Raw genomic sequence first — 13446 nt, forward strand, 5'->3', positions numbered from 1 at the left:
GTGTCCGAAATGTTTTTACCAAGAATGGACGCGTGTTCATTTTAGAGACTTACATTGTTTGAAATTCTTGCAAATCTGGGCAAGATATGAATAGAGTTTCCCTTTACTACAGTTCTAATAAATCAGCGGCAGATCAATAAATTTCTTACAACTGATAGTGTGCAAGATGATAGGAAGCTAACTCGCCTGCCTACAAAGTTAACTGCGGAAGCTACGAACAATCGTTTGTTTCTGTTACCTACAAAGATTCGCTAAAAGGTTATCATGAGAGGTTGGGGTGTCAGCAACTACTACTGTCATAGAAATTACATGGATATAAAATGCAGTGCAATAGATGCTGCCAAGTAACCTTAGAATACGTTTTAAACACCCGCTATTTCACATTCTTAGTCGGCGAGATTGGTTGGTCTAGCGGTCTGGGGTTACAACCTTCAGTTAGCTAGCACTGTCGGGCCGTGAGTTTGAATCTCAATAGGAGGTATGGGCGTTGGATTATCTCATCCATCACCCATGCACTATTTCCATAACCCATGCTGCACACTAATGAAAAAAGAATGTATCATTAACGCACAACAGTACCGCCAACCTAAACAAAAATATACATGCGGATTCTAATATAATATATTGCGGATTCTACTAGACCTACCCTCGTATTCTAGCAATATAGGAAAAACACAAAGGACCAGTTGCACATCCGTCTGTTAAATATGGACATTAACGTCGATTAACAAATCAGCGTTAGTTTTACGGATTCATTTCTGTTCCACCAAGATCGGTTAGTTTTTAATCCCGATCAAGTTTACCGGTTAACTAACCAAGATTTTAACGGTTTCACAATCCGGCAACACTGTAATTTAACTGACACAAAATAATTAAGGTTATGTTATTGAAGCGGTGAATTTGAAACTGAAAAAATATTAACAAACGAGATCATGGTCCAATATTTTTTAGACAAAGAAAAAATTAGTTTTATTTCAATTCTAATAAGAGAAAATATTTACATAATAGAAAACTGATAATGATAGGTATGTTTTAAGGTAAAAATGAGGTTATGTTATTGAAGAGGTGAATTTGACCATTCAATACAGAGGCATGCGCCATGAAAACGCTCTCTCTGTCGCCAGTGTCAAGTGCTATGCTGTTAACACACGACAACAGATCGAAAACTAACCTCAAAAATCAGAATCTAATTTTGAATGCTAATATCAGCTAAACACACTTCTCTATTTTATTAATGAATGAAATTCATTCATATATTTAGCCCATACTTTGAATTTTTTAGTTTTTTCACCAAAAACTAATTGGAAGACAGCTATCAGTAGGTACCTAACCGGCGTTAGTTGGATTTAATTCCCCGTGAATGGCCAGTTAAAAATCTTTTACGTTGATTAGTTTAACCAGCGTTATTTTTCGATTTTTACCTTGTGCAACCAAATTTGCTTCGTTTAAACTAATCGCGGTTAAAATGATGCCAACTAATAAGAATTGAAAATTGTTTACGCCGGTTAGTTTAATCGGCGTTATCGCTTGAAATTTCTGTTTCCTGAAACCAAAATTCATCGGTTAGCACTAATCTCGATTAAAGTACAGCATTTAATCGTGATTAAACGTTAACCGACGTACGAAAAACTGGGGGAAAATATTTTTTACAGAACTTATAGAAAATTAAATTTTGAAGAGAAAGATGTATAATAAGTCTGTAATAGACTAACGCAACCTTAAAAAAATAATCCTTAATTTCATACAAAACGCATGAATAATTTAGGAATACCTTTTTTCCGTCAATAAATTTGTGATCTGCTAGGTAAAATGAACGATTTCCATGTGTTCTTATGGAAGTGTTCACTCGTATCTATTCTGTCAACGTGTGAACTCTCCCATAAGAATCCATGGTATTGTTTTTCTGCTCAGCACGGTAGAGAATCATTGGAAGTCAAGACTTCTGAGACTGAAAGCTGAAACAAACCAAAATTGTACCTTGAGAGATAAATGTCAAGTCTCTGGTATTCCGTTATTTTAGTTCCTTGAAATAATTTAAATATCAAATTCACTTATGAAGTGAATGATTAAATAGAATGAGCTCCTTCACACATATTACATACTTTGAATCAGTCATGAAACAGAATTTATTTGATTTATTTAATAGCAGGTAACCCGTGCTCCGCAAGGGTCTAGGGTCTATTTTAAAACTTGACAAACTGAAAACTTGATCGAGTGGAATCTTGAAGAGTTTGAAATAGGCCTGGAACCATCCTCGGTTAATTGAGAATCTATATGCAAAACTTCAACTTTAGACGTGATGATGCGTCAAACATAATTTTGCTATCCCGTACGTGTATGAGCCAGTTCTTTCCTTTATTATAGTATAGATAAGTCCTTCAACTAGGTGCTAACCTAATAAAGTGACAGAACTCAGATCTTGTTTAGAAACTTTCCTCAACTTAATGCCAACCTGACAAAATTGGACTGGTTAATTATTAAGTCGCCAATTTTAACTATCTGTTTTGAAGAGGTAATCACTCTAGCTAGATTATTGTTCTATATTAACATATTTTATGTATTCATGTCCCATGAATGAAATTTGAACATTTATTCTGAAAGATCTAGAAGGAAAGTTGAAATTCGGGCTATGTGCATAATTTGGAGATCAAATCATTCCGTTTTTTCCGGTATGCAATCCACAAGTTGACATGTTTTGATGCGACCAAACAAACAAACAAAACCCTACTCTCTCTTATTATATAGATTTAATAATAATTACATTACATCAATGTTTTGGGAATAATCCCAATTGATAGGTAGTTTGTCAGTACTAATACTAATAATACTAATTCTATATAATCAAAAAATTAAAAAAATTGTCAGGTAGTGTAATCTATATCAAGTTTTGTACTTTATTGTAACGCGCTTTATCACAGTTTCGATAATTTCATCAATCTCGAAAAGAAATACTCTTTGAGGTCAGGAATATCACTATGTGAGAAATTTTCAAATATTCTACTTGTTGATGAGTTGATGTGATGGGCAACCTTTTATGAACAACTTGACATTGTTGGGAGACTAGAAAGTCGAACTCAGCTATGTTTCGGACTAAGGATCGTTCATAAATACTCGATGCCTCCCAGCCTAAACTGTTTTAAGAAGGTTTATGAAAATAAAAGAGTATTGAAATTGTTTTTAAAATAGTGATGCTGTTGAATAAAGACAGTAACTGTCTTTACTTGCTGATGCTCACATTTGAGGGTAAGAGAGGGCTGGAGCTGCGCCCTAACTTCGCCGTCCTAGAGTTCTAATAAAGGCAGCGATTCAATTCAATTTGTCTAAGCCTTATCAGTGTTGATCATTCCTGTAGTTAACGAAAGTTCTATTTGAAATATCAGATTTAAATTATGTTGAATACAATGCAAACGTCTTGTGGTTGTATTATATTATTCTGGAAAATTAATATACTTATTGGTTATTCAATGATACGGAGATGAATTTAATGGAGATTAACTTCATCTTCATCTTTCATGACGACCGAAATCAGGAGATTGAGTTATCTGTATTTGTTACGATAATAATAAAATAAGTGTGAATCCAGTAAATGTAGTGATAGTTTACTAGAGATTGATTATTGCTTAACAATATTTTCGTCAATCTATTGAAACTAGTTCCTTGATTCTTCAATAAATGATAGGCTGTGACAATTTATGCCCGTATTACATTGGCTTGGTGCCCTCGTGTAAAGCAAATTGGGACACCATTGGTGACTCAACTGTGTCCTGGCTGGTGTCCCTAGTCAGACACAATTCGGACACCGAAATCTGGAGTTCCCTATTGAGCGCAATAAGAACTAATTGCCCCATCACTCGCTCGGACACTTGGTGTCTGATAACAATGCTATACGGATCTTTGTTCACATTACATGGAGGAAGAAAGGAATAGATTTTGGTTTATTCAACTTGGCTGTCCTTTGTTAAAATTCTATTTGTTTGTTATAACTTAGAATGAAGGACAGTCATTTTTTCTCAGTATATAGAAGAAAGCTGTACTAGTTACAAATTGTTACAAATCGTTTTGTCCAACTTAGCTGATAATTTTCAAATATTGTAGGCCTATTTGTTTTTTTGGAGAGAATGACTGTGTACTCACATTTGTCTTGTTTGTTTCTAGAGCTTACCGTTTGCTAACGAATGTGATTTCAAGCTGAACTTGACTGTGGCGGCGGAAAGCTCTAGCGGCGCAGGCGGGTCACACCAGGCGCTACTGATGCACGCCTCGGGTGCCGCCGGTTCGGGGGCGTCGGCGATGCCAAGTCTGCCCAACATGTCGCAGCCGCCACCCGGCTATCCGCCTCACCATCTACATTCGGGCACTGCGCATGCGCCAAACAAGAGTCCGCTGGAGGACGGAGAAAGGCCGAATTCGGACGTCGATGAGAGGCAACATGGGTGAGTGCAGAAATTTGCAGAAGTTTTTTTTGAAAGATTGATTTGTTTTTGAAGTGGGTGCAGAAAATTCCTGTTTTTTGAACAGATTTTTGACAGATTTGTTTTGTTTTTGAGGTGGATTGAAAAGTAAATGCCCCACTGTGATTTGTTGAGCAAGTTTTGGATTTGTTTTTGGAGAATATATTTTTGAAGATTAACGTCTAACTTGGATGGTGATTCGTTGAGCAAGGACTTGTTCTTAAGGAATTTATTTTTGAAGATCAACGTCTAAGGCTGGGTATACACCGGTTAGTCCAGACAAGACTATTCACGTTTAGTCACAATACTTCACATTTCTGCTTATGACGCAACACACACTGATTAGTCATTGCAATTTGACATGACTCCATAAGCAACTATGTGAAGTATTGTGACTTAACGTGACTAGTCTTGTCTTGACTAATCGATGTGTGACCAGCCTAACGTCCAAGTCTGGACATACACTGGTTAGTAAAGACAAGACTAGTCACAATACTTCACATAGTTGCTTCAAATCTAATTGCAATGACTAATCAATGTGAGTTGCGTCACAAGCAGCTATGTGAAGTATTGTGACTAAACGTGTCTGATCATGTCTTGTCTTGTCTAACTGGCTTAGCCTTAGGCTGACCACTAACGACAGGACATGCATGATAGACATTTGTGTGTGTGAGTGCATGATGGACATGTGTGTACACACATATTCATTATGCATGTCATGTTGTCAGTGGTCAGTCTAACTTGGTGATTTCTTGACGTTTTGTCAAATAATTATTGAAGTTTAACGCTAACTATTGTGAGATTCAGGCTATAGAGTCAGCATCTGATTGACATTAGTTTGCTATCATTGTCTGTTATTAGATCTATCTTTTTTCCAACCTCACACCGTTGCCGGATTGCTTGTAGACTATGTGGAAATATGATTAACTACTCAAATATTTCATCTTAACCATGGAAATTTATAGTTAAATCATGAAAAATATATTTTCTGGCCATATCAATATGCTTGAGATAAAATTGATTTCTTATTAAAATAATAAACAATATTAATGTCATGAAAATTTATTTTCTTGCCATATAAATATGCTTGAGATGAAATTGATTCCTTATTAAAACAATAAACAATATTAATGTCATGAAAATAGTTATTCTGGCTACATAAATATGCTTGAGATAAAATTGATTCCCTATTAAAACAATAAACAATTTTAATGTCATGAAAAATATTTTTTCTGGCCACATAAATATGCTTGAGATAAAATTGATTCCTTATTGAAATAATGAACAATATTAATTTCATGAAAAATATATTTTCTGGCCATATAAATATGCTTGAGATAAAATTGATTCCTTATTAAAACAATCAACAATATTGATGTCAGATCAGATTTACCAGTGTGACTTAGAAAGCACAGCTATCTACTACATAAGGTGATGGAAAAGAAAAATTGTGGCAACAAAGGTTACCTATCATTTCCTCTGACTTTATATCGTGAATCTCATATTTTCTTATATTTATCATATTTTATCGTGAATCTGATATTGGGAGGGTGTTTTGAACAGCGTTAGCTCACTTTGCTAATTGAGCATGATGTGGTTGATTTCTAATACTATCACATTCAACTTCATTCTTAATTCATTGATTTAAAATGAATTCAGAGTCAGAAAATAACATAAGCATAAGCACTCATTGAAACAAAAGTGATCATATCTTGAAATAAGAAAAGAAATTCAACGAAAAAAGAGAATATCTACTAGGCAGAGTGAGGGCGTAAGCGAGGGAATCAGTAGCAAATAATTTGAATTTTAAGGAAAATATACTTGAAGTAGGTATTAGTTTGGAGTGAAATGAACAAATATACATTATTAAATCCACTTTTTTGGGCCCCCAATCTAGTTGATTTCCAGAATTTTTGGCGCGCACACACATATGTATCGTTTTATGTGTGAACCAGACAAATTTTACCATCTACAGTAGAATTTAAGAAATCAATTCAAGACAATTTGAAAGTAATCAATTTAATAAATAAGTGAGCTGCTCTCACTGGTCTCAAAACATGGTGAATGTTTGAGTGATTTTGTTTGCTTTTAGGATACGTAACTGGGTTTCTGATGCTATGTTGCGGAGTCAGAACCTTAACAGGTTAGAATTAGATGTTTCACGTCCTGTTTGTTAGATGTGCTTTGTCTAATTTTTGTGTCGTCTTTCTTGTTTATGTTGGCAAGCACTGCATATTTATCAACCAGCGTTTACTAACAACCTATTTATGTTGTTCATAACAATTTATTTCTTAATTTTTCCTGCTTTTCTAAAACTTGTTCTGTTTTTTTTTGCTGCCAACTTCTTCATTTTTGTTGCTCCCTTATTATTTATGTGAGCTTGATGTTTAGATAGTTTATGTGTGTTCCCTATTGGTGTCAAAAAACATTTTCTAGAAGAATTTTGTCAAATTGATACTCCTTTACCTGCTTGGAATGAATGTTGGTCTATTATAATAGTACACCTAATAAATTTTGAAGTGAAATTACTCTTTAGTTTGCTAGAAGATTAGATTGTTTATTCTATGTTGTTGAATACCTTGGGAAATTTCGAATAATTTTAATTAATCTGTTTACTCTACAGATCAATCAAGTTTACTGTGATATAAATCTGAAAGTTAAATGACTTGAGTTGAAATTGAAATATAGTTTAAACCAAGACTGATTAATTTAGTGGTTTCAAGTTAGTGTGATTTAAATTTGAAATTTAAATGACTTCTAACATAATCTTAATTTGAAATTTGAATATAGTTTAAACCAAGATAGATTCATAATGCTACATTATTTTAGGCTAAGAATATGGTGCATGTTCGAAATAGTAAATCATTTAATATTTAAAGTACTGTCAGATCAGGGTCTTGAAATTTGAATGCAATCTTCCTCTATAAAATTGATAATTACTGAGTTCAAATATTAATTTATTCTCACATTTCATTTACAAGGATTACTTAGTTAATTAGGGACAGTTAACATGATTATTGATTATTTCAAAATAAATAATTTATCAAATTTCATATATAACTTAGTTAATTAAATCTCAATATCATGCTTCAAATGCATGCTATTTATTTTTATTTTGATGAATTTTCTATTTCCCTTTTTCTCCTTTGTAGTCAATAGATTAGTTTAAATACTCCCTTAGTGATAAACACTTGAAGTTGTATGTTTTAAATGATCAAATATCGTGAAAATCCTCAGGATCTTGAATAGGTTGATTTAATGTTAACTATTCATACTACAGTACCATGAAATTCATCAACTTATAAGTATAAATAATGTAGAAGCTGGAATCTATCCACCCCAAAAAAATTATTGATTTCAATCTTGACCAGCAATTAGGAAATTGACTTGTGTGATGCAATTCATCATTGTCTGTCTATGTTTAGTATAGCATTTGCATGTGTATATTTGTCATTCATTCTATGTTACTCGCTGTACATTCAAAGTGTTCTCATTGCCAATTGTTATAAATTTATCTTGACCTATCAAATGAATTGAAATGAGTTTAATTCCACTGTAAGTTATGAAGCTACTCAAATTTCTATTGAGGTTCAGATGTAGTGTAAAAGACTCGTTAGTATATTCATTTAATGAAATAAGAATTGAATTACTCAACTCATGATATTGTTCTGATTCTTGAGGATAGGTTATCATAGGGATAGGAAATTAAAATTAATTTTTTAATTGTAAATCAAATTCTTCTCATAATATTAAACATTTTTAATGAGCCAATAAGTTGCATGATTTTACACAGAAAGTGTGTGATGTTCAAATAGTGGTTATAACGGATATGGTTCAATTTATTCGGGAGGAAATTTTTGTATATTCATGTAATTTAAAAATTTGGTTTGAGATCATCTCACATTTACTGGACCCTTTCAAGCCTGACAACACTCAAATTGTAGGCCAAACTTCTAGATGTTCTGGAATTCATAGAAATGTTTCAAGAAAAAACATCAAAACTAGCTTCAATTCATAAACTGAAGAGTGTGTAAGCCATTAACCTATAATTTTCTAATAATTGTAACTAAATTTCTAAGCTCATTGTAACTGTCCATGTTTTGTTCCAATAATCTGTCTAAAGATTGTGTGTATAAAATTGTGTAAAATATATCAAACTCCAATGTTATAATCTGTGATTGACAATTTCTTACATGTTTTCATCAAATATCGAGAAATACCACAACATTGGTCATTATAGGCTGGTTCGGAATCCACCTAAAGCTGGCAAAGGAGGTACATCATATCTTTTATGAAGCCCCACAAGAAAAAATCCAACGGTGTTAGTCTGGGGAACGAGGGGACCATGCAATTGGCGCATTACGGCCAATCCACTGATTTGGAAAGCGGTCATTAAGAAAATCCCGAACGTTAGTCAGATAGTGTGGTGGTGCGCCATCATGCATAAAAAAAACATTTCGTTCTCGGTCATCCTCATCGATCTGTGGTATCAAACATTTTTGCTACATATCAAGGTACACTATGCCGTTTTTCAAACCAAAACATACAGCTAGCAGGCTCGGGTCCAGTGAACCATCTTTGACGTAATTGCCGCTAGCGCTTGTGCGGCGCGACCAGGCACTAGCGGACTACGCGAGTCAAAACTTGTGAGTGTTTTCCTTTAAAACAACACCAGAGGTACAGCTCTGTACCTTGTTTAATAAGATTTATATGAATTTTCAAAGTTGTAAAGTCGTTTTTGAATCACCTTTATTTTTTAGATAGACATAGTAGGCTACTGTGAATTGATGCGGTAGGTGCAATAAGGGCCTACAGGCCTATAAGCCCTTATTGGGGAGAACTCGGAAATGGATTCTCCATCATTTCTTCTTTATAAATGTGAAGATTTCATTCAAATATATTTTTTCTTGAGGTTGGTATAACTATTATAGCAAACCCATGTTTAAGCCCTTCTTGCAGAGAACAGCTAATTTTCCTTACTTTTGTGGTTTTATTCACTATAACTTAAAATATTACTTATTAAAAGCGTTGCAATTCAGCACAACAGTATTGTATTATCAAATACAAACCGTGTGGTGCTGTGTCTAAATCATACTCTCAAGTGTATGAACCTTTCAAATATTCGAAGCAGCTTCCTGAAGAACTTTCTTTGTCTATTGCACCAGCAGTTCCACTTAAAATAGGAGAAATCAAAGATGTCAAAGACCTCTATTCTTATTTGAAACAAGAGACGACAGACGTTTTATGAAGAGTTTTTTGCGGGAAGGGAAACTAACCAAGAAGCTGATGGACAAGTACACAACTTCTCCACTGATTCAGAAGATGAAGAAAATGATGAACCGCTGGCCCTGGATATTTCTTCACAAGACATTTAAATATTATTTTCAAATAGGATAACACTCATATTTGGGGCATCATTTCAACTAATATTTGGCATCTGGTTTCAATATTTCATTGAACTATGAACACTTTTGAAGTTTTATTTTTCATAAAGACATATAGTTTTCAGCTCAATTAACTATATATAACTATTATATTGATAGGAATAAATAAATAATTAAATATATTAAACAGTATTGTAATATTTATTACCTATACGAAATTTACTCAGAATAACCCAAGACCTTATTGGAGAGAACAGATTTATAAGTCCTTATTGTATAGAATGTCATAGAGAGTTTTCTCCCCAATAAGGGCTTTCAACATACTTCCATATTATATTAAATTGAAAATGAAGTATCTTGAAATAAAATTTGTTCTTATTGATTTACAATAGAGAACATATTTTCAAAAGAATTGAAGCATTCATATTTCAACAATGTTATCCGAATGTTACAAGATATATGTGTAAAAACATTGGATCTTCATATCTCAGAATGATAGTTTTGAGTTACAGCCCTTATTGCACCTACCGCCTCAATTTCAAATTTATTACAATAAATAGAATCACTTACGGAAAGAATGAACCGGGTCAGAACTGTTCCTTTTCGAATTTATACCGTACAAACTTTACCGTACTACGGTGTTTTTTGATACCGTAGATTCTTGAACTGTTCTTATTTCATTTATTGTTATTTTTATATCGCACAATGCTTTTCACGAATAAATTGAACCATACTCCTTGATAGTTTAGCCAAACTAGTTGTAGGAATTTGAAAAATGAACAGGAAAGATCGTCAAGGTAAGTGATTAACTTCGGGACCACACAGAGTCGTCCGACGGTCATTAGGCTAAAAGTAGCTCAGTTGCAGCCCGCATCAGTGAGTACAATGTCACAAACATTTGTATGTAATGGCACATTGGTGATGATTGCTTACTGTTTTTCAATTATTTCAGGTTTCAAACTATTATTAGCAATGCTCCCTCATTGACCAGTCAGCAAGTTGTTTGGGAAAAGAAATACGAGAGTAGTTTCAACATATAGATTGTATTTAATTTTTTGTGAAGAATTGAAAAAAATAAACTATTAATAACAGTTAAACAATTGAAAACTATTCAATGACAATACCGTAAACAAAAGCTGTAATTCTTTCATAAAAATCAAATCAAGTTTTATTCAATATCACTTACATGATAAAGTCTCAAGTCTTGAGAATTATTTAAACGGAAATGTTGAAATTCAGCTGTTTAAATAACGAGAAACTAGTTTCGACTGTTATTTTAAAGACAAAGTCAGTTTGCAGGTGGTTTATAGTGTAAATCCAGTTACACACACATCGATTTTTGGACGTACGATTTTTGCCTTCCTTATAAATTCTACCAGATTGAAAGGAACTTGGCAAATCAAGTGTAATCATTGATTACATCGTATGTTTGTCAAGTCAAATAGAATCTAGATGAATTTATGAGGACGGCAAAAATTCTCACGTCCAAAGATCGATGTGTGTGTTACTATACTAGACTAATACTATCTAGTTACGAAACTAGTCTGCTATTACAAAACTAGTCTATCTTGATAAATAATTGAATAATTAACTCAGTTTACTCAACTTCATTGGAGGATCATAATAGTGTAACAAATCAAATAAAAATATCATTATTTCAAATACCCAATGATTTTAATATCCCAGCAGTTGGTTAAACAGAAATTTCTATAAAAAATCAGTTTATATTGACGTGCTAGACAACTAGGACCCCTCATCTTGAGACACATATTTGCTAGGCTAAATGTGGCCTAGGCTTGTGGTTATGTGAGGAGGCTACTCTATCTAGGAGGCTGCTACATTTCGGTGTTGTTTGATAATTGTCAACAGGCAATCAGGAGGAGGAGGAGAAGGGGGAGGCGACAGTGGCGCTGCAGTGGTCGTGATAGACAGTGAGTCGCCGAGCGACTCGCCCGGAGGTCGCAAGCGACAGCGCTCCAGTCGCTATAGTCGCTCATCGTCACGGTCAAGGTCGCGTCGTCGCTCAAGGTCGCGCTCGCGTCGTCGAAGGTCAGTTGGACGGTGACCTTGGTCAAGGTCAAGGTCGATGACCTTTGTAAGGTGGTTTAAACTACTGTGCAAAGGTCGACGACCTTTGATGGTTTGTTTGGTGGTGTACTATTGTTTCTTGCTCCTTTCTTGTTCCAAATCTGTTCTTTTAAACCTTTTTCCTTGTTTCTTAGTTCTCATATTGCTGCAAAAGTGGTGTATTTCTGTATCTTGCTCGCTCCTTTCAAATCTGCTATTTCCAACCTTGTCCTCTTATCCTCTTATTTACACCTCATATTTTCGACAAAATCCATGATGGTCACATCATGAATTTCATGAAAAATGAAAATGTTCGATTTTCGACAAAATCCATGATGATTACATCATGTTTCCTTATTTCAGGATAATCTTATCCTCTTATTTACACCTCATATTGCAAAGGTCGACGACCTTCTGTGATTATTGTTCACTTTCTTCAACTGTTCCTGGTTCAAAATCCGTTCTAACTTCCTCTGTTCCTATTGTTCATGTTTCATCCTCATTGCTTTTTTTCCATCTAATCTCCAGTCTCATTCTCATCTTTAATGCTTTTACTCCAATCCTTGTCTATCCTATATATCCTCTTATCTACACACCTCATATTGATGCAAAGGTCGACGACCTTCTGTTATTGTTCACTTCAGTTTATTAATCTGCTCCTGGTTCATAATCCGTTCTACTTCCTCTGTTCCTCTGTTTAATATTGTTCCTGTTTCATTCTCCTTGTTTTTTTCTATCTAATCTCCAGTCTCATTCACATCTTTTATGTTTTTATTCCAATCCTTGTCTACCCCATATATCTTCTTATCTACACCTCATATTGATGCAAAGGTCGACAACCTTGTAAGGCTGTTATACACTTCTTCATCTGTTCCTGGCTCATAATCATTTCTAACTTCTTGTTTCTCTGTTTCCTGTTTCTTCCTCCTTTTTTCTATATCTAATCTCAGTCTCATTCACATCTCCAATGTTTTTATTCCATTCGTGTTATCGGATGGACACGTTAATTGACGGTCCCGTCTGAAGTATGACAGTCGTAAGACCCATAGACGGCTTAAATTCAGGCGAGGTGGAACCTTCCCTTAAGGGACTCCCCACCAACAAAAGCCATTGTAAAAGGACCTTGTAAAGGACACAGGAGTTGGTTTGCCTAACTAACATACTTGGTACACACAATAAGCTTCGGTTGAAGTGTGAGGTTTTTTTGAACCTTTGGATCTTTGAATCCGTCCCTTCAAAAACATAAACATAAACAATGAACCTTTGGATCTTTGAATCCGTCCCTTCAAAAACATAAACAATGAACCTTTGGATCTTTGAATCCATCCCTTCAAAAACATAAACATAAACAATGAACCTTTGGATCTTTGAATCTGTTCCTTCAAAAACATAAACATAAACAATGAACCTTTGAATCTTTGAATCCATCCCTTCAAAAACATAAACATAAACAATGAACCTTTGGATCCGTCCCTTCAAAAACATAAACATAAACAATGAACCTTTGGATCTTTGAATCCGTCCCTTCAAAAAAATAAACATAA

The 13446-nt window shown here is 34.2% G+C and overlaps 1 protein-coding gene across 3 annotated transcripts in view; it reads left to right on the top strand.

Annotated features, from left to right (window-relative positions):
• The window catches only part of LOC111059870 (SR-related and CTD-associated factor 4), a 66441-nt gene that overhangs the window by 17692 nt on the left and 35303 nt on the right, over positions 1–13446 (top strand). For 2 of the 3 annotated variants that reach the window (XM_039433583.1, XM_039433586.1), the window contains exons 9-11: positions 4156–4433; positions 6544–6594; positions 11705–11884. In XM_039433583.1, coding sequence (XP_039289517.1) covers positions 4156–4433; positions 6544–6594; positions 11705–11884 — 509 coding nt within the window. The remainder of the gene's footprint in view (positions 1–4155; positions 4434–6543; positions 6595–11704; positions 11885–13446) is intronic. The other variant, XM_039433584.1, reaches the window with a different exon arrangement.

The sequence above is a fragment of the Nilaparvata lugens genome, chromosome 7 (assembly GCF_014356525.2).
Source record: "Nilaparvata lugens isolate BPH chromosome 7, ASM1435652v1, whole genome shotgun sequence".
NCBI classification, from domain to species: Eukaryota; Metazoa; Arthropoda; class Insecta; order Hemiptera; family Delphacidae; genus Nilaparvata; species Nilaparvata lugens.